The sequence below is a fragment of the Rhinoraja longicauda genome, chromosome 11, assembly GCF_053455715.1.
Source record: "Rhinoraja longicauda isolate Sanriku21f chromosome 11, sRhiLon1.1, whole genome shotgun sequence".
In the NCBI taxonomy this organism is placed as follows: Eukaryota; Metazoa; Chordata; class Chondrichthyes; order Rajiformes; family Arhynchobatidae; genus Rhinoraja; species Rhinoraja longicauda.
In genome coordinates, this window is record NC_135963.1 from 56,280,607 (window position 1) to 56,307,720 (window position 27,114).

Genomic DNA, 27,114 nt, shown 5'->3' on the forward strand with positions numbered 1-27,114 from the left:
TTTCCTGCCTCTAACGTGTCCAACCCCTTAATAATCTTATACGTTTCGATAAGATCCCCTCTCATCCTTCTAAATTCCAGTGTATTCCAGTGTGTTCCAGATGCTGCCTGACCCGCTGAGCTACTCCAGCATTTGGTGTCTTTCTTTGGTGATGGTGTCTTTTTGTTTAGGCCAGCATCTGCAGTTCCATGTTTCCATGTGTTGCATTATTTCTGATCAGTAAATGTGCTGGTATACAAAAAGGAAAGATCTCCCTCCACACACTTTATCTTGATCTCCGTAAATTGACACTTCAATAGAAATTCATCGTGCTTGGGACTTTGTACATTAAAATTATTTTAAGAAATAACCTTTAATAAATGAACTAATGGCCAAATGAACAGCTCCAATGCTATCTATAAACTCGCTGACTATAACACTTTGGTTGGCCGAATCACCAGTGAAGATGGGTCAGCTATAGGAGAGAGATCGACACCTGGTTGAGTGTCAACAAAATCTTCTCGCTAAAGGTTAACAAGACCAAAAAAAACAATGGCTGATTTAAGAAAGGAGAAGTTGGGAGACCACATGCCAGTTTTCACTGGTGGATCAATGGTGGAGAGTGGTGCAGCCTCAAATTATTTCAAATTACCAGGCTTTAACGTCTTGGATAAACTGTCTTGAGCCCAGCACACAGATGTCATCACCTCCATTTTCTTTAGGGATTACAGACATTTGGTATGCGTCCGAATACTCAAAACAAACTTCTACAGATGTCTTAAAGTCTCCTTACTGGTTGTATCATGGCCTAGTCTGGCAATTCCAACCCACAGGAACGCAAGAGGCTGCTGAGAGTGGTGGCTCAGCCCAGGTACACCACAGGTGTACCGAATGACACAAAGCTGAGTGGCGGTGTGAGCTGCGAGGAGGATGCTGTGAGGCTGCAGGGTGACTTAGATAGGTTGGGTGAGTGGGCAGATGCATGGCAGATGCAGTATAATGTGGATAAATGTGAGGTTATCCACTTTGGTGGCAAGAACAAGAAGGTAGATTATTATCTGAATGGTGTCAGATTAGGAAAAGGGGAGGTGCAACGAGATCTAGATGTCCTTGTACATCAGTCACTGAAAGTAAGCATGCAGGTACAGCAGGCAGTGAAGAAAGCTAATGGCATGTTGGCCTTCATAGCGAGAGTGCATGTTGACATACCATTGGGCTGCAAACTGCCCAGGCGAAATATGAGGTGCTGTTCCTCCAATTTCCAGTGGGCCTCACTATGGCACTGGAGGAGGCCCATGGCAGAAAGGTCAGACTGGGAATGGGAGGGGGAGTTGAAGTGCTCGGCCACCGGGTGATCAGTTTGTTTAATGCGGACCGAGCGCAGGTGTTCAACGAAGCGATCGCCGAGCCTGCACTTGGTTTCGCCGATGTAAATAAGTTGACATCTAGAGCAGCGGATGCAATAGCGAGAGTATTTGAGTATAGGAGCAAGGAGGTCCTACTGCATTTGTACAGGGCCCTGGTGAGACTACACCTGGAGTATTGTGTGCAGTTTTGGTCTCCTAATTTGAAGAAGGACATTCTTGCTATTGAGGGAGTGCAGCGTAGGTTCACCAGGTTAATTCCCGGGATGGCAGGACTGGTATATGATGAAAGAATGGGTCGACTGGGCTTATATTCACTGGAATTTAGAAGGATGAGAGGGGATCTTATAGAAACATATACAATTCTTTAGGATGCAGGAAAAATGTTCCCCATGTTGGGGGAGTCCAAAATAAGTCCAGTTTAAGAATAAGGGGTAAGCCATTTAGGACTGAGATGAGAAAAAACCTTTTCAGCCAGAGAGTTGCAAATCTGTGGAATTCTCTGCCATAAAAGGCAGTGGAGGCCAATTCACTGGATGTTTTCAAGAGAGATAGATATAGCTCTTACGGCTAATGGAATCAAGGGATATGGGGAGAAATCAGGAACAAGGTACTGATTCTGGATGATCAGCCATGATCATATTGAATGGCGGTGCTGGCTCGAGGGGCCGAACGGCCTACTCCTGCACCTATTTTCTATGTTTCTAAGTAGAGCCCTTCCCTACCACAGACTTGTGTCTTTTTCTAATTATGTTTTTGTGACGCTGCTGCAAACTAGATTTTTCATTGTACCTGCACCTCACCGTACAGATACCCAACTTAGATGACTAAACCTCCAGTTTAACTGGTACTGACAGTGTGCATGTTAAATGCAATTTTGCCAGCAAATGCTTGCCTGTAAAGTGTCATAGGGCTATTAATGCGATCTGAACTTCGTACACCCTAATTATTAACAGAAGCACAAAAAATCCTTGCAATGCTTGCAGACAGCAGTAATTCAAAAATTTGCAAAATAGATCCCGATGCAGTTATAAAAAAGACAAGCATAAATTGCCAGTCCTGTTACAATGCCAAACACAGTCAGCACGTAGTGAGAATTGAAACTTTGTATGATGCAAGGGCAAATTTGTGAAGATGATACAAAAAATTAAAAACTAAAGTTGTAACTGAACATGTCTTTTTGTTTGAAACAACTGAAGATGCTGGTTTACAAAAAAAGACAAAGAAAAAAAAGATACAAAAGGCACAACTGAACTGATGATGCCGATTTACAAAATAAAACATAAAGTGTTGGAGTAACTCAGTGGGTCAGGCAGCATATCATATCATATCATATACATACAGCCGGAAACAGGCCTTTTCGGCCCTCCAAGTCCGTGCCGCCCAGTGATCCCCGCACACTAACACTATCCTACACCCACTAGGGACAATTTTTACATTTACCCAGCCAATTAACCTACATACCTGTACGTCTTTGGATCTCTGGAGAACATGGATAGGTGATGTTTCGGGTCAGGACCCTTCTTCAGACCGATCAGTCTGAAGAAGGGTCCCGACCCAAAACATCACCACTCTACATTCTCCAGGGTTGCTGCCCGACCTGCTGAGTTACTGCAACAATTTAAGTCATATTTTCTAATTGCCCGGATGAAAGGATATGAACTTTTGTGGGGCGCTGCGGTAGAGTTGTTGCCATAGACCCGCGTTCAATCCTGACTATGCGTGCTGTCTATACGGAGTTTGCACACTCTCCCTGTAACTGTGTGGGTTTTCTCTGGGTGCTCCAGTTTCCTCCCACACTCTAAAGATGTACAGGTTTGTAGGTTAATTGCGTTCGGTAAAAATGGTCCCTTGTGTGTAGGAGGGTGCTAGTGTATGGGGTGATCGCTGGTCGGCATGGACTCGCTGGTCCAAAGAGCCTGTTTCATGCTCTATTTGTAACTGTTAACTGTATTTGTCTCTGACTAGATAGTGCCTAGCTTTGAGCATTTTTACCATCCATATTATTTCAGTTTTGTATTCATGATTCAGTTCATTAATTTGTCTGAATGCTTTGAATCCCATGTCCATCCTAGCGCGTCGTTTGATTTTGTTGTTGGTTTATTAAAACATTGCTCAATTTCATTTGTTTTTGTTTTGTTTTAAAGTTGACATGTTTATCATGATGTGCTATTAGTGCTAAATCTTAAATTATTTATACAACTGAAGGTTTGTACATTATAAATGGGCAAGCTAAACATTTTTATATATAGCAATATATATCAACATTTATATAGCAAGAAATAATTAATAGCAACTGCCTGCAATATTTAGACACTTAAATCACCTCAAAATGATTCAGGGCAAAGATCGTCATACAAATGGAAGGGTTCTCTTTTCTCGCCTTTTCTAATGTTTCCATTATCCATGTAAATATCATATGAAACTGTCATGGTGTCAGCAGTTTACATTGTACAGATATTACTCATGGATCGTAAGAGTACATGACTGGATAGATGCTGAGATGTTTCCACTATTGGGAGAATTAGTTGCTTCCATAAGCTAGGGTACTGTCTGATTCACCTCTACCCCATTGTAGACATTGGACTTTGTCTATGGAACTGGTGCGGTACAATGCTGAGAACTATATTCTGTATCTTCCCCTTTGCTCTACCTATTGTACTCAAGTTTGGCTTGATTGTATTTATGTATATGTTTAGTATTATCTGATTGTACTCAAAACAATGCTTTTCATTTTACCTCAGTACACATGACAATAATACACTTAAACCTAATCTAATCTCGAATGAGAGGCCAGTCATTTAAAACTGAGATGTGTAGAAATGTCTTCTTGCAGAGGGTGGTGAATCTCTGGAATTCCTATCTCAGAGTTGTGGAGGATAGCTCGCTAGAAGTATGTAAAATGGAGGTAGATTATTTTCTTAAAAGATTGAGGTATTGAGGCACTGAGTTTGAAACCCTGGGGTAGATAAGACATGCTTATCGTTAACTGTGGGTCTACTTATAAGTCTACTTATTTGAAGAAATAGTGGGTCAGAGTTTGATTTGAGGCACCATTTATATATTTAACTAAAAAGTCAATGATTAAAGATTAACCTCAGTGAAATAATGTTGGCTGAACAGTCACAACAACCTTATAGGTACAAGTATTCAATACATCACTCCCGAGATGCTGCCTGACCCGCTGAGTTACGCCAGCATTTTGTGTCTACCTACACAATACATGTGTTTAAAAAGTATACAACAACCTTATGATTCGCATCCAGAATCATTTAGAGGCAAATTAACTGTGTGGATATTGCAGCCAGTTGTCATTATTTTTTTCTTATTTATATAACAGGGAATTAGCACATTTTAAATGGATAAGCTAAACCGTAAAAATATACTGTAGCATAATCCATACAAGAAAGTATTATTTAATTTTTAAGTTAGGTTTTAGGCGCTGTCTTTCAAAATAACCACCCAGTTCATCCCACTCCCATGCTATTTAACCATGCCCTTGTAAATATTTCTTCTTTAGTTTTGTTTAGTTTAAAGACAGTATGGAAACAGGCCCTTCAGCTTAGAGTCCATGCCGACCATCGATCACCCCTTCACACGAGTCCTATGTAACCCCACTTTCTCGTCCACTCCCTACACATTCAAGGTAATTTACAGAAACTTGCACATCTTTGAGATGTGGGGGAAAAGCGGAGCACCTGGAAGGAACCCACGTGGCCTCAGGGAGAACGTGCAAACTCCACAGAGACAGAAGCCGAGTCAGGTTCGAACCCGGGTCTCTGGCGCTGTGATGCAGCGGTTCCACCAGCTGCACCACTGTGCCGCCCTTAAATGTGAACTTTCATGAATGAGACTCGAAGCAATATAGTATTACGACAATTAATATCTACCATGCATTGGTAATTACCAGCCCTAAACGTGCAATAGCTTTAGTTTTAATCTCAAGGGCAAATAATTATCTTTGTTACACTGAACAAAGGCAAAGCCATTAGGTAAGTAAGTTATGAAACAGAGGATTTGCCAGTGACCTTTGGTACCCCAGCTTCAGCTCATCTAAAGTTACTGCACAATTCATGCATTAATAAGCAACATTTGTCTCCAGTACTTTGGTAGCAAGAACTGTTCAGTATCTGAAATTCTACAGTATAAAATATCGCAGTTGGAAATAAGAATAGTCAACATTTATGAATCAGACGAATGAAAGACTTCTTTAAAAATGTAAAAACTTGCAATCTGGATTTCCAGCTGTTGATAATTATTTTTATGATTACTTCTGCGGCCAAAAATGTGTCCAAAATGTGGGAGCATAAAGGAAGTGATGAGAGGTTATCTAGTGCTCATATCTGACAAGGTACAGATAGTAGTAAGAAGGCCGACGGGCGATTGCATTTTGATATAGTCAATTGATTACCACAACATTAAGGAAATCACTATAATACAGATTTTCTCTCATCCCCTCCCCCCCCCACCCCCCACCTAAAATCCAACACATCTAATCTAAACTGCAAAGATCCAAACAAAACATATTTTTCCAGAACCTTTTTTTTTGTTGTTAAGGACAGCAAAGGAACTTTTGAACTTGTAACAAGCAGCACTGCATGTAGAGATGAGGGCAATTAGATAGTACAATAAAGACTCAAATATCAATCTTAAAAACTAGAACTGTAATATCTTGGCTATATTACTTAAGCAACTGTATCCATCAATGGGTCAAATCTTGCACCTTGCTTAGCCAGCTAGATGCAGTGAAGCAGTGAATTTATTCCCCACTTAGAACATGCTGTGGGGAAATACAGTACAAGAACAGGCCCTTCAACCCACAAGGTCTGTGCCAAACATGATGCCGTCCAACTCTTATCTGATTATCATATTCCTCCGTTCCCCACAGAGTGCATCAAATGCTCACATTATGTTTTCCTGAAGAGCAGGGTGGTTTTCCCTGTCTGGCCAATATTACCCCTAAAGCAAAGTACAAAATGCTGAAGTAACTCAATGGGTCAGGCAGCATCTCTGGAGTAAATGGAGAGGCGATGTTTTGGACCGGGACCTTTTTTCAGACTGCTATCTCTATTCGTTTAGTTTAGAGATACAGCGCAGAAACAGGGCCTGTAAGCAAACCGAGTCCACACCGACCAGTGATCCCCCACACACTAACGCTATCCTACACACACTAGGGACAATTTACATTTATACCAAGCCAATTAACCTACAACCCTTTACGGCTTTGGAGTGTGTGAGGAAACCAAAGATCTCGAAGCAAAACCCATGGGGAGAACATACAAACTCCATACAGACAGCACCTGTAGTTGGGATCGAACCTAGCTAGGTCTCTGGCTCCGTAACGCAGCAACTCTACCGCTGCTGGATAGTGAAACAGCATGGGTACAGATAGAGAATAATAAGGGGAAAAAAACACTAGTGGGTGTAATCTATAGACCTCCAAATAGCTGTGACTCTGTTGGACAAAACATAAATCAGCAAATAGTTGAAGCATGCAATAAGGGAACAGCGGTAATTATGGGGGACTTTAAATTTCATATAAACTGGGCAAATCAAACTGGGCAAATCAAACTGGGCAGGGTAGACTAGAGGAAGAGTTTATAGAGTGTATTAGGGATGGGTTCTTAGAACAGCATGTAACTGAACCGACTAGGGGGGAGGCAATTTTGGATCTGGTCCTGTGTAATGAAACAGGACTAATTAAAAATGTCATAGTTAAGGACCCTCTTGGGATGAGTGACCATAATATGGTTGAATTCCATATTCAATTAGAGGGGGAGCAAATTGAAACTCAAACCAGGGTACTTAGTCTAAATAAGGGAGATTATGAAGGTATGAGAACAGAATTGATTAAAGTAGATTGGGATAACAGATTAAAGAATAAGACGGTACATGAGCAGTGGTGTATTTTTAAGGAGTTAGTGTACAACTTTCAAGAAAAATACATTCCACTGAAGAAAAAAAGAGGTAAAGGAAAGGTCAGCCAACCATGGCTAAGTAAAGTAATAAAGGATAGTATTCGGCTAAAGGCAAGGGCATATAAGGTAGCCAGATATAGTGGCATGACAGAAGATTGGGAAGCATTTAAAAGTCAGCAAAAAATAACAAAGACATTAATCAAGAAGGGAAAAATAGATTATGAAAGTAAATTAGCGAAAAATATAAAAACTGATAGCAAGAGTTTTTATAGTTATATAAAAAGAAAAAGGGTGGCTAAGGTAAATGTTGGTCCATTGGAGGATAAGACGGGGAATTTGTTGGTGGGGAACATGGAGATGGCAAAAGCATTAAACGAATATTTTGTATCAGTCTTTACTATAGAAAACATCAAAAATATTCCAACGCTGGATAAACAGGGGACTATAGGAATGGAGGAGTTGAGCACTATTAAGATCACTAAGGAGATGGTATTAGGTAAATTAATGGGACTTAAGGCGGATAAATCCCCTGGGCCTGATGGATTACAACCTATGGTCTTGAGAGAAATAGCGGTGGGGATCGTGGATGCATTGGTGATAATTTTCCAAAGCTCCCTGGAGTCAATGTAACACCTATATTTAAAAAGGGAAGTAGACAGAAGGCTGGTTAGTCTAACATCTGTGGTGGGTAAAATGTTGGAGACCATTATTAAAGAAATACTGACGGGGTGCTTGGATAAACATAACTTAATTGGACAGAGTCAGCATGGTTTTACGAAGGGGAAGTCATGTTTGACTAATTTGCTTGAATTCTTTGAGGAAGTAACATCTCGGGTGGATAAAGGGGAACCGGTGGATGTGGTATACTTGGACTTCCAAAAGGCTTTGATAAGGTGCCACATAAAAGACTATTACTTAAGATAAAAATCATGGGATTAGGGGTAATATATTAGCATGGGTAGAAGATTGGCTTTCAACAGGAAGCAGAGAGTTGGGATAAATGGATCATACTCGGGATGGCAATCGGTGACTAGTGGGGTTCCGCAGGGGTCGGTGCTGGGACCCCAGCTGTTTACAATTTATATAAATTACTTAGAGGAGGGAACCAAGTGTAATATATCCAAGTTCGCAGATGACACAAAAATGGGAGTAAAAGCAGGGAGTGAGGATAGAAAAAGCCTGCAAAAGGATATAGATAAGCTAGGAGAGTGGGCAGCGACTTGGCAGATGAAATTTAATACTGATAAATGTGAAGTTATGCATTTTCGAAAAAAAAATCATAAAGCAAGTTATTTTCTAAATGGGGAGGAGCTACGTGGTAATACAACGCAAAGGGACCTGGGGGTACTAGTACGGGAATCACAAAAAGCTAGTATGCGGGTGCAGCAAGTGATTAGGAAGGCCAATGGAGTCTTAGCCTTTATTGCCAGGGGGATAGAGTATAAAAGTAGGGAGGTTTTGCTGCAGCTGTATACAGTATTGGTAAGACCGCATTTGGAATACTGTGTGCAGTTTTGGTGTCCATATTTAAGAAAGGATGTACTTGCTCTGGAGGCAGTGCAGAGAAGGTTTACACGGTTAATTCCAGGGATGAGGGGGTTGACATATGAGGAAAGGTTAAGTAGGTTGGGACTTTTCTCAGAAGAATGAGAGGCGATCTTATTGAAACGTATAATAATCGTGAGGGGCCTTGATCGGGTGGATGCGCTAAAGATGTTTCCGATGATCGGGGAGACCAGAACTAGGGGGCATAGTCTTAGAATAAGAGGGGGCTCTTTTAAAACTGAGATGAGGAGAAACTTCTTCACTCAGAGGGTGGTTAGTCTGTGGAATTCGCTGCCTTAGGGAGCTGTGGAAGCAGGAACGTTAAATAAATTTAAAACGGAAATAGATTGTTTTTTAATAGACAGGGGAATTAGGGGTTGCGGGGAGCGGCAGGGAAGTGGACATGAGCTATTGTTAGTATAGTAAGACCTGAGTAATCTCCTGGACAAGTTTCGATCGCCTAGCTTGGGGTCGGAGAGGAATTTCCCGGATTTTCCCCCCAAATTGGCCTGGGTTTTTATCCGGTTTTTCGCCTCTCCCAAGAGATCACACGGTTCTTTTGGGTGGGAAGAAGGGCGATAGTGGGAAGGGGGTTGGGGTAGGATCAGCCATGATCGTATTGAATGGCGGAGCGGGCTCGAGGGGCCGGTTGGGCTACTCCTGCTCCTATTTTCTTATGTTCTTGTGTCCTATTGTAACCTGTTATTTTGTGATCATTTCAATTTCCCAAATTAGACAGTGGTGGTCTGCATGATAAACCACATCCCATGATTAGCGGTTACAAAATCCCATTTAGAACCCTGAATATTATGTGCAGCATTGTTACTATATGATAGTGACTTCAAGAAGACACAGTTCAGAATGACCAAAAATACTGCCTCTATGTTCTATGTTAACGATAAACCTGACACTCATAGATTTAATTTGTTAGTCAGAGCATTAGTGAGTGTGATTTTTTTGTAAGATTATCCAAGGATGGGAAAAGTTAGGTAGAGGAAGACATCAGAAACCAAAATGTCAAGAATGAGGAACTACAAATTGTGAGTAATTTGGGAGTAAGAGAAATTTCTTTGCATAGAACGTTTGGCAGGCAATTTACCTTTAGGTGAACAGCTGAGGCAGACATTATAGCAAGATTCAAGATAAAACTGAATAATAAACAAAAGCAAGGCAGGTGACAGAATAGGAGCTGAAGGGAGATGGGAACAGAATGGGTAAATCTGGGGCTCACGTTGTCGACCTCCCCGGTGGTGACCCCTATCAACTGACCTCAGTCAGGTGAACGACAACAAACAGAGACAGCAGAAGCAGAAGCAGCTTCATAACTTCTGCTGCTTCAAACGCAAGAAGAAGAAGAATGAGTAAATCTGATTAAATATGTTTGCTCATGCCAAGTGTAAAGGCCGACATAGACTAGTGGAGTCAAATGGCTAATTTTGTAACTTTTATGATGACTGATTCGGACTTATGTGCACGTGTTTTTTACATATTTCAAAAGATTATCATTCATCATCTACTTCAAAAATAAATACTTTCATATTAATCAAAATAAACTGGAGAGAAACTACATTCTCGTTTGATGAGGCTGGTTTGCAGCAACATGGAAATGAAAGCAAGCACTGAAAATCCCTTTTTTCTGAGGAGTCAGTCAAATTACACAATCATTCAAAATTAGACAGCCTGTCACATGGAGATCATGCAGACATGCACACAGTGCTGGGACTGGGTTAAAATAACTCCCTTTATATCGTACTAAATAAGTTTCCTGTTTGACTGTTTATGTTAACATTGTCACGTTAAAAAATAGCAATATAAAGATGAATAGAAAACAGTCAAATGTTAGCACAAGAATTCTGAAAGGAACTCAGTACTCGAAGAATATTTAAATGCAATTAAAATCTAAATTAAGCTTAATTTTAAATTCCTGCAGTGACAAGTTGGCATTCATTAACTAACAATCAGCAAAGCAAATGTTTCTACATGAAATCCTATTCCAAATTCATTACAGTCAAGCGGGAACGGCATTAAATGGATGATATAATTACATTAAAACTTTAGCTGTTCTCTAATTAGCGAAGTTTTAATTTGGAATTCTTCACCGCAAGGGCTATAGATGCCAAAGCTGAAGAAACAAGGAAACATAGATGCCAGTTTACACAAAAGGACACAAGGTGTTGGAGTAACTCAGTGGGTCAGGTAGCATGTCAGGAGAACATGGATAGGCGACATTTCGGGTCGGGACTTTTCTTCAGACTGAAAACGGATTATATGGCATCAAGTGATCTTGGGATAGTACAGGAAATCGATGTTATGATGTAGACGTTCAGCCGGTCTGCTACTTAATGATAGAGGTAGTTTGAGGGACTATATAGCTTGTCCAAGGCACTATATGGTACAACTGAGCTTTTAATATAATGAGTCCTCCAGCTAGCTAGAAATTTATTAACATACGTTTCCTGACATTTGCTACCTGAACAAAAATTGCTTCATTAACAATCACTTTCTTATTTAATGTAATGGAACAATGTTCTGTGCCAAATGCTACATTGCTGAGAGAACTGAAAGGGGGCCCATGCCCCTGAGGTGCAGTCAGAGAACAAGCCCACATAAATGACAATGGCCCTGTGGTCTTTCTCGGTCACGTAAACTCTACAGGAGGGTTTTGTGGGAAACCGGGGGGGGGGGGGGTGTGTGTGTGTGTGTGTGTGTGTGTGTGTGTGTGTGTGTGTGTGTGTGTGTGTGTGTGTGCGCGCGCGCGCGCACGCAGAAGGCCTTGTTATTGATGCAATGGGATCCATTGGGTCCCATGATTATCTCGGTGGAGGGTTAGTCACTGAAGAAGGCAACTGCTGGTAAGGACAGTGGCCCCATGAGATACCGTGTTTTAGCTACTATTGTATAGATCTGAATCCTTATCGTTGCTATTATTTTTTTGAAAAATAGAGGAATTTAGGAATTTTTAAACATTTAACAGAAATCGAGTGAAGTTATGGGAAGGATAGCAAGAGCAAAATTTAAGGGAGATGCAGCTAATAAATATGAGTCTGAAGAAGGGTCTCGACCCGAAACGTCACCCATTCCTTCTCTCCTGAGATGCTGCCTGACCTGCTGAGTTACTCCAGCATTTTGTGATATAAATACCTTTGATTTGTACCAGCATCTGCAGTTATTGTCTTACATTTAATAAATATGAGTGGTGCATACAAAACCATAACGTTGTTTTGCTTTCCATGGCCATTGTATTTGATTATCTTTCTTTGATTACCTAGAGAAAAATCAAAGATCTAGACCTAATCCTGTAGGATAGTGACAGGATTCAGACCAAACGTCTCATGGGACACCACTTGATGTTGTCTATGTACATTCCACCTGTGCTTTTGATCAGGGGCACATGGGGTATGGCTACATTGGTATAAAATGCCAAACAGCCATCAATCGCCCAAGACTAAATCTAGCACAGACTAAATTTCTTCTTCACCAGCTCTGCCCTGATCAGAATTTCACTTCAAATGCAGTGGGAACAGTTCCTTTCTACTCTCAGCATGTACAATTGGCAGGAAAACCCTGAACTTTCTACTCACAATACAGCGTCCTCAGTGATATTTGGCGAGGGGGGTTGTATCCAGTGCATTAGCTATTGTTTAATGTGCGAACTACAGCAAACATGAAGCAGATATTATGAAAGGAAGAAATAATTGGAAAGTGGGTGGGTTTGTAAAAAGAGAGAATGCATGGCTGTGCGAAGGATAGGAAAGTACGGAAAGAGTGGGAAATGATGAAAATAAAGAGAAAAACCATGGGCATGAGACAAGATGAGAGCATGGGTACACCATTTTTTTTACCTTCCACCTTTTCCTCTTTAAAGCTTTAAGCAGATATTATAGTGGCATTTCAGAGGCTTTTGAATGGATATGCAGAGAATGGAGGTATATGGATCATGTGCAGGCAGATGAAATTAGTTGAACTTGGCATTATGTTCAACAGGGACATTGTGGTGCTGTTATGTTTCTATGTTCTAAATATATGTATTTCCATGTTCTATTAAAAAGGGTGAAGAAAAGCCAATACTAATGGAGAAATTACAAAATCCATGTCCTTGCCTTTACCACATCACGTGCCCAGGTTATGCTTTGAGTGGTTTGCTTTCAAATACAACTAGGTTTATTTTTTGGAGCAGTTAATCAGCTATTGCAAATCTTCGAGTGTTTAACATGAGTAACGACAGTCATAGAGTCTTACGGTGTGGAAGCAGGCCCTTCGGCCCAACTTGCTCATGCCGACCAGCATGTCCCAGCTACACTACCTGCCCATGCTTGTCCCATATCCCTCTAAACCTGTCCTATCCATGTACCTGTCTAAATGTTTGTTAAATGTTGGGATAGTACCTGCCTCAACTACCTCCTCGGCAGCTTGTTCCATACGCTCACCACCATTAATATGTAATATTAAGAGTCAAATCAAGAGTTAAGCGTGTTTAATTGTCATATGTCCCAGATAGAACAATGAAATTCTAACTTGCTGCAGCATAACAGAATATGTAAACATGGTACACTGTAAACAATGTAAGAAACGAGAGGAAAAAAAGTTCAGTGTGTATATATACACATACTCACAAGTACACACATATATATAGGATGTGTAGGAAAGAACTGCAGATGCTGGTTTAAATCGAAGGTAGACACAAAATGCTGGAGCAACTCAGCTGACGCCTCGGGTCGAAGAAGGGTCTCGGCCCGAAACATCACCCATTCCTTCTCTTCAGAGATGCTGCCTGTCCAGCCGAGTCACTCCAGCATTTTGCGTTCACCACACACACACACACATATATATATATATATATATATATACACATATACACACACACACACATATATATATATACACATACACACACACACACACGTACACACAAAAAAAAACCAATAGTAGTGCAATAATAACAATAATAGTCTATTGTAGTTCAGAGTTTATTTGAGGTTGTAGAGTTTAATAGCCTGATGACTGTAGGGAAGAAGCTGTTCCTGAATCTGGACATTACAGTTTTAAGTCTACTGTATCTTCTTCCTGATGGCAGGAGTGAAATGAGAGTGTGGCCAGGGTGGTGTGGGTCTCTGATGATGCTGGCTGCCTTTTTGAGGCAGTGACTCCGGTAAATCCCTTTGATGGTGGGGAGGTCAGAGTCGGTGATGGACTGGACAGTGTTCACAACTTTTTGCAGTCTTTTTCGCTCCTGGGCGTTCAAGTTGCCGAACCAGGCAACCAATGCAGCCAGCCAATATGCTCTCTGCTGCACACCTGTAGAAGTTCAAGAGAATCCTCTCTGACATACCGAATCTCCGTAGAGGCTCTCTTTATAATTGCATCAGTATGCTGGGTCCAGGAAAGATCTTCGGAAATATGCACTCCCAGGAATTTGAAGTTTTTGACTCTCTCCACCAGGATTGTGCGTCCTCATCCTTCCTCTTCCAACGTGTCAGCCATTAAAGTCCTACTTCACTTTTATACAAAATTATGCACGTCATATTTCGATATTTTACTTCTGCATTGACAGAATATCCAAATATCTCTTCCCGCGGTAGTCCAAAATCAGTTTAAATCTCTTTCATATTATCAGGAGTTCTACAACAATGGTTTATTTCTGATGAAGGAACAGATTTTAGTAGCCGATCATTGTCAATTGGCTAACTTTAATGGCAGAAAGTCAGGGATCAGTGTGCACGGATGTGGAAATCCATGACCTTTCGCTTTCAGGCAAAGAATGCTATTTCCACTTCCACATGCAGATCTCAAAAACAAATGCCAGAATATCAACAAATTTAAGATGAAGATAGACACAAAATGTTGGAGTAACTCAGTGGTACAGGCAGCATCTCTTCTGGAGAGAAGGAATGCGTAACGTTTCGGGTTGAGACCCTTCTTCAGACAATTTAATATGGGTTAACGGTTCATTATAAGATACCAATCCAGAGCACAGTGGTAGGTAGCACAATGGTTGAGTTGTAGCCTTACAGTGTCAGACACCAGGGTTTGATCCTGACTACGGGTGCCGTCTGTACCGAGTTTCTGTTTTCCCTGTGACCGCGTGGGGTTTCTCCAGATGCTCCGATTTCCTCCCACTCTCCTAAGACGTAAAGGTTTGTAGCTTAATTGGCTTTGGTAAAAAAATGTACTTTGTCCCTAGTATGTAGGATAGCGCTCGTGTGCAGGGTGATTGCTGGTTCCGCGGACTCAGTGGGCCGAAGGACCTGTTTCCGCGCTGTATCTGTAAGTAAAGTCCAGAACCTCCTGATGATTTAAGATTACAAGACAAAGGACAAGAATGAGGCCATTCAGCCCATCGAGTCTGTTCCGGCTTTCATTCATGGCTGACCTATTTTTCCCTCTCAATCCCATTCTCCTGCCTTTTAACCATAACCTTTAACGCCCTTACAAATCAAGAACCTATCAATCTCTGCTCTAAAAATACCCAATGACGGCCTCCACAGCTTTCTGTGACAATAAATTCCACATATTCACCATCCTTTAGTGAAAGAAATTCCTCCTCATCTCCATTCTCAATGTACGTCCTTTTATTCTGAGGCTGTGCCCTCTGGTTCTGGACTCTCCCACTAGTAGAAACATTCTCTCTACATCTCGTGGAATTCCAATGTTATGAGCTCCTGCATGGAATCAGATTGTTAAACTTTAGCAGATTCTGGGCTGTTTAGAATCAACTTAGTTAAATCATGTTCCATGTTTTATTCTATCATCCTGGACTTTTCAAAACAGAAGAGCCAGTCTAATGTCCTAGATGGGTAACTACTTGGAAATTCTTAAGTATAGAGCAGACTGCTTAGAAAGATACAATGAAATCATTCTTTCAGCGAATTGTTCAGGAATCCTGATAGTTTGGCAGTTGGCTCATCACATATTGATTCCCAACCTCCCTCCTGTGCATGAAGTCGCCACTTCTACATCCTATCTTTCCTGCAATCTTTTTGAGTCAGATTGCTTCATAAAAACTGTCAAACTCAATTTAAAAACTCCCTTTGAAAACTTTTGCTGCCACAAATGAACGTGACCCGCGGGGCCTTCCATCGCCCGGTGCGGCGCGGCCGCGGGACACCATTCTGCTTTAGTTAAACATTTTGTTCAAGATGGCCGCGCCGTTGTGTTTGGCTGCCTGCCACTGTATGTTTCTTTTTTTTTCCCCTAATCAGATGTGCAGCACTTTGGTCAACGTGGGTTGTTTTTAAATGTGCTATACAAATAAAATTGACTTGACTTGACTTGACTCTTTAAACTACCTGGGCCCCAGTAGCACATTCCCTTTAAACTCACTTGGATCTAGGTCCTACTATCTGAAATATACTGGTTTCACTGAAAAATATATTAGACTACTGTACTGTATTCAGGCAAATGAATGATCCTCTCATCAGCTAGAGCGCGATCCTGACTTCCCATCTATCTCATTGGAGACCTGTGAACTATCTTTAAATCGGACTTTACCTTGCACTAAATGTTATACCCTTTATCTGTATCTTTTGGATGGCTCAATTGTAGTCATGACTAAAGATTTCAAAGTCTAAAGTCTAAAGCAGTCTAAAGTCTGCTCTATTTTTGCTATTGAGCGTAGGCTTACTAGGCTAATTCCCGGAATGGCGGGACTGTCATATGTTGACAGACTGGAGCGACTAGGCTTGTATACACTGGAATTTAGAAGGATGAGAGGAGATCTTATCGAAACGTATAAGATTATTATGGGGTTGGACATGTTAGAGGCAGGAAGCATGTTCCCAATGTTGGGGGAGTCCAGAACAAGGGGCCACAGTTTAATAATAAGGGGTAGGCCATTTAGAACTGAGATGAGGAAAAACTTTTTCAGTCAGAGAGTTGTGAATCTGTGGAATTCTCTGCCTCAGAAGGCAGTGGAGGCCAATTCTCTGAATGCATTCAAGAGAGAGCTAGATAGAGCTCTTAAGGATAGCGGAGTCAGGGAGTATGGGGAGAAGGCAGGAACGGGGTACTGATTGAGAATGATCAGCCATGATCATATTGAATGGCGGTGCTGGCTTGAAGGGCCGAATGGCCTCCTCCTGCACCTATTGTCTATACTTCAGTACATGTGAAAATAATAAACTAAACTACAACTAAGCTAAACAGCAATAATTAGAACTGGATCCAATAGTCCAGAAGATATGCTAACTCAGCATCACCAAAGTTCAAAGTGTTCCAGATTAACAGGTTTATTGTGTAGCCAAAGACACCACATATCAGGAAGAATTCAACAGCACCAGAGAAAACAAAGAGGAGAAATACATGGGCATTGCTAGGCCTGGTTGTGTGAAAGGCAGCACACAAAAAGGAACCAGTTAACCTCCCAAATGAATCATCTTCTATCACACGTCTGCACCTAAAGATTAGAGTGCTGAAGTCAGCTGATGGTACTTGTGTACAAGTCAAAGGGCACACCAGCACAAAAACGCACATTGACGTGAGATTGCAATGTTAACAGACTTGTTCCTGAACATAATGTAAAGGAATTCAATGCAAATAGGATATTGTTACCACCATTAATAGGAAAACCATTTAGCCATTATTTCTCATGTTGTACTGCTATATTTGTTTGAAGAAAGTTTTTAAAAAATAATTAAGTGGAAACAGCTTCTGAGAAACTTTATGACAAAATAATGCATTTAAAATCTCAGAACAAGCAAAACTGAATATATATTTCATATTGCTTTCTTGCAACATCCCACAGGTTTGGCATCTACGGATATTGTCATAAATAATGTGTGGCCTTCTTGGACTCAGCTATGGATTAATTGCTTTTGGCGTTAACTAATATTTAATTACTCATAGTTAGCAAAACAATTTGCAATACAAGAAGATTTTTTGAGGGTTACACAATGGAGTTGCTGGTAGAGCTGCTGCCTTGCAGCGCAAGAAACCCGGGTTCAATACTGATCTCGGGTACTGTCCATGTGGAGTTTGCACGCTCTCCCTGGAACCGTGTGGGTTTCCTCTGGGTGCTCCAGTTTCCTCCCACATCCCAAAGACATGCGGGTTTGTAGGGAATTATTGCCCTGTGTAAATTGACCCAAGTGTGTAGGGATTTGATGCAAAAGTGGCCTAACTTAGAATTAATGTGAGCAGGTGATTGATGATTGCCATGGACTTAGTGGGCCAAAGGGTCTGTTTCCATGCTGTATCTTTCTAGTAACCAAAATAAATAAAAAGAGTAGTTCAAAGGAAAATTAACGCATTGGAATTAGTCTAAAGCACATACTGTTTGATCTTGTCATTCTTTGGTCCAAATTTCGGTCCAGTAGGACCCCTCCTGTAATAAAAAAACAAAACTGGAAATGTTGAATCACGATGAGACAATCCATACCTGACATGATATCCCAATTTATTCTCATTATCCACAGTCACATTTTTTATTGGTGGACTTAATAGAATGCAACCGATTGAGCAGAGTTAACATGATCTCAAATACACTGATGGAATTGTAATGCACAGAACAAACTACCAAACTGGTGCAGCCTCAAAAACGGAATGCTGTTGCTCACAGGAGATGGTTAAATAGTTTTAGCTACAATATGAATTTAAAGTTTTTAAACTAAGTTTCTAATTTGGATTTGTAGGGAAAATAAAGACAACATGGGGAAAAAGCATGAAAACATAAATTTATAGCAGGGAAGCAATTGGCCTGGCATCCCTCACCAGTCTTAAAATGTGTCATTAGATCTTAGTAAACTTCCTAATTCACAGGCTATAGACATTAAGTTTAGTTTTGCAAGTACTCAGATATTCTTTAAATATGACACGTTTCTGCTCCTATCACTCTCTCACGTTGAGTTCCAGAATATCTCCAACCCCACTCACTTTTTCAAAAATATATCCAGAGGTCCTTGCATACTTTTGTTAACTGTGAGAAATTCATGCCTAATTACAGGTCCACCACCAGTTTTCTGGCAACTGGTGGTCTGGCACCTCCTTTAATCCGGCCAAAATTACAAGAGCGCACTTGAAATCCTCCCCCGTTAGTCGTCTCCCCCCAAAATGCGATGCCTAAGCCAGGTGAGGTGGCCAATCTCAACCTCAGAGGGACTTGCGCGGCCGATCGGTGGGTGGAATTTGCCCCCAGCGGCCTGGGCTCTGGAACTCGGCCTGGCGGGAGCCGGCAGATCTGTTCCCATTGCCAACTTCCGAAGCCAACTTTGCAGATTCTCGCCTTCCTCCCCACCCTCAGGCCGTGACCTTTGTTGCTCTGGCAAAACAAGGTTGTTGGAAAACCGGTGGTGGACCTGTACTCACAAATATCAAGAACTTATTCACAAACTGCTGGAGTTACTCAGCAGGTCAGGCAGCATCTCAGGAGAGAAGGAATGGGCGACGTTTCGGGTCGAGACCCTTCTTCAAACCCCCACCTCTCTTTTCCAGATTTCAAACCCCCTACTATAATGTGCGAAAAAGGGTCCCGACCCGAAACATCGCCAGTCCATGCCCTCCACTGAAGCTTCTTAACCTGCTGTGTTCCTCCAGCCAATCACTCACAATAATACTTTATTAGCCAAGCATGTTTTGCAACATACGATGAACTTCATTTGCCATGCAGTCACAATAATAAAAAGCCACAGGACACACAAAATGCATTTTAACATGAACATCCACCACAGTGACTCCTCCGCATTCCTCATTGTGATGCAAGCGGAAAAAAGTTCAATCTCTCCCTTTGTCGTCCAGCGGTTGGGGGCCTCTAACCTTCCGTTGACGGGATGGGGCTTCGCGTCGGGGCGATCCAGCTCCTGCACCCAGGGGGGGGGAAGAGATTACAGCTCCCCCGTGCCAGGCGATCGGACCCCGGATTGGGGCCATCGAACGTCGTGCGGCATTTTGGAGCCCCTGACCGGTCTAAACCCGAGACTGCGAGCTCCGCGATGTTGAAGTCCGCAGGGCATTGTTACAAATAATATTGGTGTGGTTGGATTCTAATCATAAGTAAATTGTAAGTAAATAGGCATTGATCGGGTAGGCAGTCAAAACATTTTTCTCAGGCTGGAAATATCCAACACAAGTATGCAAAGCTATAAGGTGAGAGGGGGAAGGTTTAATGGAGATGTGCAGGACAATTGTTTTTTTTACACACAGAGTGGTGAGGGCTTGGAATGTATGGCCCATGGTGGTGGTGGAGCAGATACGATTGTGGCATTTAAGAGGCTTATAGCTGGGTACATGGAAGTGCAGGGAATAGAGGGATGTGGATCATGTACAGACAGATGAGATCAGTTTATCTTGGCATCGTGTTCAGCACAAACATTGTGGGCCGAAGACCCATCCCTGTGCTGTACTGTTCTAGGGGCCTTTATTGCATAGTTCCAGCCCTGGTGACAGCCTCAGGCTGCACTGCACACTGTGAATTGTAGACCTTAGGGCGTACAACCAAAGATACTAGAGGAGCAAGATAGACCACTCGACCCTAAAAACTGTCACGGCGCCATTTTGGTAGGCACAAGCTTGCAGAAACATTTAAAAAGAAAAATAACACAAATCTGTGAATTGATAGATGAGATATATTCTGCATTTTAATCGTGTCATCACACATACTGTTCCCCCACAACACTGATTACACTGCGAGAGGCATAGCGAACGGCGGGTTTTGCCTACTAAAATGGCGGCCGTTCCACTCCTTTGCGTACTACACTTCAGTGTAAGCGATTTCAACCGAGTGGTCCATCTTGTTCCTCTAGTATCTTTGGGTAAAACTCTCCGTGAACCAAAACTAAGTTAAGTCCCTCTCCTGAGATGCTGTTGGAAAGTTCAATGTTGGTGCTGAACTGCCCAAATGAAATCCTGGAGAAGTTGATTCTACAATCTATATATTTTTTTCTTCTGGATCCCTGTGGTACAATGATGTTAACAAAACTTCTAAGAGTACAAAGGTAACAAGATGATCCAGTGTACCAAGTTCTGTCCTCAAATGCTTTTGAAAATGCCAAATGTCACAGGAAAATAAACTGACAATTTACCAAAAAAAAGCTGATTTTAAACCGATTCACTCCTGATTAAACTGAGTCTGAAGAAGGGTCTCGACCCGAAACATCACCCATTCCTACTCTCCAGAAATGCGCACTGTCCTGTTGAGCTACTCCAGCATTGTGTAAACCAGCATCTGCAGCTCCTTCCGACATAATGTTAAGAGTTAAATGGACCATAGAATTCAAAAGAACTGTAAAATAAAAGTAGAAACTCACAAAAAAAAATCTTCTTCTTCGTCAGAGTCATCTTCCAATAAGTTCCGCTGAAAAATAGATGAGAGATGTTTACCATAAGCGGCAGCTACAGAGAATCCTCAGGAGGTTAATTTTGCAAATCACACCATGTATCAAACTATGCCTTTACGGTAGATTGAAGATATATAGTAACATGTGGCGTCAATTTATTTGTGCTATATGCTCTCTTTCACAATGGTTGTATTGTAGAAATCATAGTTAATCATACTATACCCAGCTTGACTATAGATTATCACATTATTCCTTCATTTCAATGATTCAGAGATGTCTTCAGTTTACTAAATAGATTAAGATTCATTAAAATAATGGCCCAGCATTTGCTAAAAAAAGGACCACAAAGTGTGAAGGGTCCTGAACCGAAAAGTCACCTGTCCATGTTCTACAGGGATGCTGCCTGACCCACTGAGTTACTCCATCACTTTGTCTTGTTTATCATAAAGTGTCCTCTGATGTTGGACTTAATTGTTCCAAATTTGGGGATTAAAATACTGAAAACCTCACATGAATTTAATTGAAAAACCAACCGTGCTTTTAGTAATTAATAGATGGAGTGTAAATTTAACAGAAATTATGGCAAACCTTTGTTTAACACATTGGCAGCTACGATCTTTAAAAAACCCCACATTGATCCCCCATTCAAAGTAGCTTCAACTTCTGCAGAATTCTGCAAGCTTTCTTTTAGACTTTATACTTTAGAGATACAGTGCAGAAAAAGGCCCTTTCACCAACCGAGTTTGCGCCGACCGGTGATTACCCCGTACAATTGCACCATCCTACACACACTAGAGACAATTTACTATTTTACTGAAGCCAATTAACCTTCAAACCTGTATATCGTTGGAGCATGGGAGGAAACCGGAGCACCCGGAGGAAACCTACGTGGTCACGGGGAGAACGTACAAACTCCATACAGACAGCACCCATAGTCAGGTTCAAATCCAGGTCTCTGGCGCTGTAACTCTACCGCTGCACCACTGTGCTGCCCAATTTTTCAAATGCTGAGCTCAAAATGCTTGCATCAATTGGTTCTTTCAAAATTCAAATTCCTTTTTATGTTTGTTGGAATACAAACCAATCACATTCACAATGTTTCAGTGGTTCATTGTTAATGGTGTTTAATCTATGTAAGTCTAGCATTGCAGAGGTTTGCTTACCCTTTCACTTCTGATAGAGCCTGTCACATCATCGTCATCCAAATGCCGTTTAAATTTGGGTGGCATCGTTACTGTCGGGTGGAATGTAACCTTTCCTCCAGACTGAAGAGCAACAAATGATCAACCTAGAACAAATTAAAGTACATTGTTATTGTATTTATTCGGAAAAGGACCAAATAGCCCTCGGGCCTGCTGCATCATTCAATTAGATCATGGCAGAAATGTACCTCAACTTGGAGAAAAAAGGAACTGCAGGTGCTGGTTTACTTAGGAAAGACACAAAATGCTGGAGTAACTCAGCGGGTCAGGCAGCATCCTTGGAGAACATGGATAGGGTCGAGATCCTTCAGACTGATTGCAGGAGTGGGGTAAGAAAGCTAGAAGAGTGGAGGGGCAGGACAAAGCGTGGCAGGTCATAGGTGAAACCAGGCAAGGGGGATGATAAAAGAGTTGCAAATGTGATGCAAGAGGACTGACATAGTGAGATGTTTAGAAATGTAGGTGGAGGGGAGGGGAGAGATAGATGAAAGGTCAAGCAGGGCACAGGGGAGGGGGAGGTTGTATCTCAACTTATTTTACTTGCCTTTGATTCGATATTCTTACTTATTCTAAAATCTATTACATTCAATTCTGAAAGATTAAATTGGCTTTAGCATCCAGGACCTTTTCTTGGGAGAGAATTCCATATATCTACCATTCCTTTTGTGATAAGGTGTTTCCCTGATTTTGCTTATGTATGACCTACAATTAAAATCTAATTGTAAAATTACCTCTTTCAATATTTCTTCACACTTTGGAATAAATTTTGAATCATTTCAACATTTAAATAGGCCTATCAGATCAACCGTATGCCTTATGGCATATAAACCAAACTATGCAACATATCCTAATAATTTTGTGCTTAGGTGTCATTCTAGTAAATCTGCAAATACCATACCATACCATACACATACAGCCGGAAACAGGCCTTTTCGGCCCACCAAGTCCGTGCCGCCCAGCGATCCCCGTACATTAACACTATCCTACACCCACTAGGGACAATTTTTACATTTACCCAGCCAATTAACCTACATACCTGTACGTCTTTGGAGTGTGGGAGGAAACCGAAGATCTCGGAGAAAACCCACGCAGGTCACGGGGAGAACGTACAAACTCCTTACAGTGCAGCACCCGTAGTCAGGATCGAACCTGAGTCTCCGGTGCTGCATTCGCTGTAAAGCAGCAACTCTACCGCTGCGCTACCGTGGACCCTCTCCAATCATCCTATCCAAGACCGAAAGGAGTGATGCTGTGCCAGAGTGCTACAGGTGCCGTGCCAAAAACTGAACACCAAACACAACTTCGATGTGGCCCGGAGTTAGGTTTAGCTCTTCGGGCTAAAGGAATCAAGGGATATGGAGAAAAAGCAGGAACGGGGTACACATTTTAGATGATCAGCCGTGATCATATTGAATGGCGGTGCTGGCTCAAAGGGTCGAATGGCATACTCCTGCACCTATTTTTCTATGTACAGGCAATTGCCATCATTTCATTAATAACTTCTGCAGAGCAATTATTGTGAAACAAATAAACTGGACCCTGGAAAAACATAGTGCAACCAAAAAAGTGAAAGTTTCACATAGCTATATTTTTGAGACCTAACTTTTGTGTGCAGGCTCAAAAGTCATTCGGCCCATCAAGTCTATGCCATCATTCAATCATGGCTGATTTTATCTTTCCCTCTCAACCCTATTCTTCTGACTTCTCCCCATACCCAACACCCTTACCAATCAAAATTCTGTCAATCTCCACTTTAAAAATACCCAATGACGGCCTCCACAGCCATCTGTGGCAATGAATTCCAGATACACCACCGCTGACTAAAGAAATTCCTCCTCATTTCCTTTCTAAAGCTACGTCCTTTTATTCAGAGGCTGTATCCACTGGTCCTAGACACTCCCACTAGTGGAAACATCCTCTCCACATCCACACTATTCATGCCTTTCACTATTCGGTAAATTTCAATGAGGTCCCCCCCTCATCCTTCTTAACCCTAGCGAGTACACACCCAAAGCCGTCAGACGTTCATCATATGTTAACCCAATCATCCCCAGGATCATTCTCTTAAATCTCCTCTGGACCCTCTCCAACACCAGCACATCCTTCCTCAGACATGGGGGCTAAAATCTGCTCACAATACTCCAAATGCAGTCTCCTTTATAAGTGCCTTATAAAGCCTCAGCAGGTTTTATGCAGGTAATGTATAGTTCTAATTTAGCATGGTTACAGGTAGCTCTGCAGGACAGGAACAATAATTTAACAAAACTAAAAAGCAAATGTTCAGCAAAACAGTACCGTTTATTGGTCAGGCAACATTGATAGAGACTGAAAATGCACTCTGTTTTTACCAGACTTCCGGTAAACTGAGTACATTTCCTTTGCAACTTCAGATAAGATTCTGCCATTCCCGCTGGCATTCCACATCCAATTTAAGGTTAGTTCAACTACCATCCCAACTATCACTTAATCACTTTCCAATTCAGCTCAATTCATCCCCTTTGTTCTCTTCTCCCCTTAACCGTCTCTAGATCTTGAAATCTGTGAAGTCTTAGAACATAGAATATTACAGCACAGGAACATGCCCTTCAGCCCATAATGCCTGTGCCAAACATGATGACAAGAAAATACTAACCTCATCTGCCTGCATGAAATCCATATCCATGCGTCTATCTAAAAGCCTTTTAAATGATCACACATACCTCCTCCAACAGCCCTGGCAGTGCATTTCAGGCACCCACCACTGTAAAAAAATAAAACTTTCCCTCATCTCCTTTAAACTTTGCCCCTCTCACCTAAAATGCCCTATAGTCTTTGACATTTCCACTCTTTTAGAAAGGTTCAGACTGTCTACCCTATCTATGCCTCTCATAATTTTTATACACTTTTATCAGATCTCCTGTCAACCTCCAGCCTTCCAGAAAAAAAACAACCCAAATTTGTTCAACCTCTCCTAATAATACACTGGAATTTAGAAGGATGAGAGGAGATCTTATCGAAACGTATAAGATTATTAAGGGGTTGGACACGTTAGAGGCAGGAAACATGTTCCCAATGTTGGGGGAGTCCAGAACAACGGGCCACAGTTTAAGAATAAGGGGTAGGCCATTTGGAACTGAAATGAGGAAAACCTTTTTCAGTTAGAGAGTTGTGAATCTGTGGAATTCTCTGCCTCAGAAGGCAGTGGAGGCCAATTCTCTGAATACATTCAAGAGCGAGCTAGAGCTCTTAAGGATAGCGGAGTCAGGGGGTATGGGGAAAAGGCAGGAACCGGGTACTGATTGAGAATGATCAGCCATGATCACATTGTATGGCGGTGCTGGCTCGAAGGGCCGAATGGCCTCCTCCTGCACCTATTGTCTATTATTATCTATTATCTATTATGATGAAAAGTCAATAATTTCAAGCATCAACACAGTTCCTCTCTCCTTGATCAGGCTGTTATCAGGCAACTGAACCACCCTACCGCAACTAGAGAGCAGTCCTGAACTACTACCTTCCTCATTGGTGACTCTTGGCTATCTTTGATCGGACTTTACGGGCTTTACCTTGCACTAAATGTTATTCCATTATTTTGTGTCCGCACACTGTGAATGACTTGATTGTAAAATGACTGGTTTGCACACAACAAAAGCTTTTCACACGAGACAATAAACTAAACTGAACTAATGGCCTGTCCGACTGATCATTTCCAATATTTTCTGCTTTATGGTCACCATGCAGTTACAAAACCTTAAAAAAACGATGTTATCACTACAGAGACATGCAACATTTTGCAGCGTATACAATAAAGTTACCAGAAATTAACACTTCTTTATTAAACTTGTTTACAGTTATTGATTTTCGACATTACTTCCAAATAGTCTACCATATCTATCTATCTACATACCAAAACTCTCATCTTATCTGTTTGTTTGATTGTTTATTAGGTGATTGCACGTAAGGTCGTAAGGTTATAGTGCATGACGCACGGAGTCGCTCAAGCCATCTGGAGGACATGGCAGCTTCCAGCATACACTACCAATATGTGAAACAAGTACATTCTTACCTTTAAAAAGCCGCCAAAAGGCCACTTTTTGTGTGCTGTAAAAAACGAGGAAGAAGCTGGACGATAAGATGAACCAGGAGAATGGCTGCCAAGCCCGCGGACGCAAGAAGCAGCTGGGAAGACGTCTGGCCAGCCGGCGGGAGAAGGGAAAACGCGGCCGGGAAGGGATGCAGGAGAGCAAGGCCGAGAAGCAGAGGGCCGCCGACCGGCCAGCGGGGGGAGAAGAAGAGGAGGAGGAGGAAAGGACGGGGTTGAGCAGCGGGAAGAACCTGTGCCGAGGGGCTTGGAGCGTCTGCAGGGGCAGAAGCAGTGAGCGCTGGAGGTAGGCGACCCGCCGGGGCCTGAGGGCGAAGGGCCCAGGGAGCCATGCTCGACGGTCTTGGAGGAGGAGGCGGCGGAAGAGGAGAAGCGGAGTGTCGAGCCCGAAGAGGAGGAGGAAGAGGAGCCGGGGAGAGGCCGATTGGCAGCGGAGGCCGAGCAGCTGCGAGAGCTGGGCCGGGCGCTGGGAGCCGAGGCGGAGGACCAGGCCATGGCTCTGCTCGATGTGTTGAGCGCCGGCCAAGTGGAAGCGGGCCCCGGCTGACAGAGATGGCGAGCGGGGAGAAGTGCTGGAAGGCCAGCAGGAGCGGCGAGGGGCCGAAGAACCGCAGGAAGCGAGGAGCAGGGGCGCCGAGCCTGGAGGAGTGAGGAGCACGGGAACGGGGAGAGGAGTCCGGACGCTCGGAGCACCGGGAGGAAGCCGGAGACGCACTGATGGGAGAAGACCAGCCGGGGGGTCCGGGGAAAGCCGAGCTG

General features: G+C 42.3%; 1 protein-coding gene across 1 annotated transcript in view; it reads right to left on the bottom strand.

Annotated features, from left to right (window-relative positions):
- Nucleotides 1–27,114, bottom strand: part of vamp4 (vesicle-associated membrane protein 4) — a 50,848-nt gene that overhangs the window by 21,941 nt on the left and 1,793 nt on the right. Inside the window, exons 2-4 of the mRNA XM_078407792.1 lie at nt 22,236–22,360; nt 21,043–21,089; nt 18,075–18,125 (exon numbers count right to left, since the gene is read on the bottom strand). Coding sequence (XP_078263918.1) covers nt 18,075–18,125; nt 21,043–21,089; nt 22,236–22,301 — 164 coding nt within the window. The 5' untranslated portion in view covers nt 22,302–22,360. The remainder of the gene's footprint in view (nt 1–18,074; nt 18,126–21,042; nt 21,090–22,235; nt 22,361–27,114) is intronic.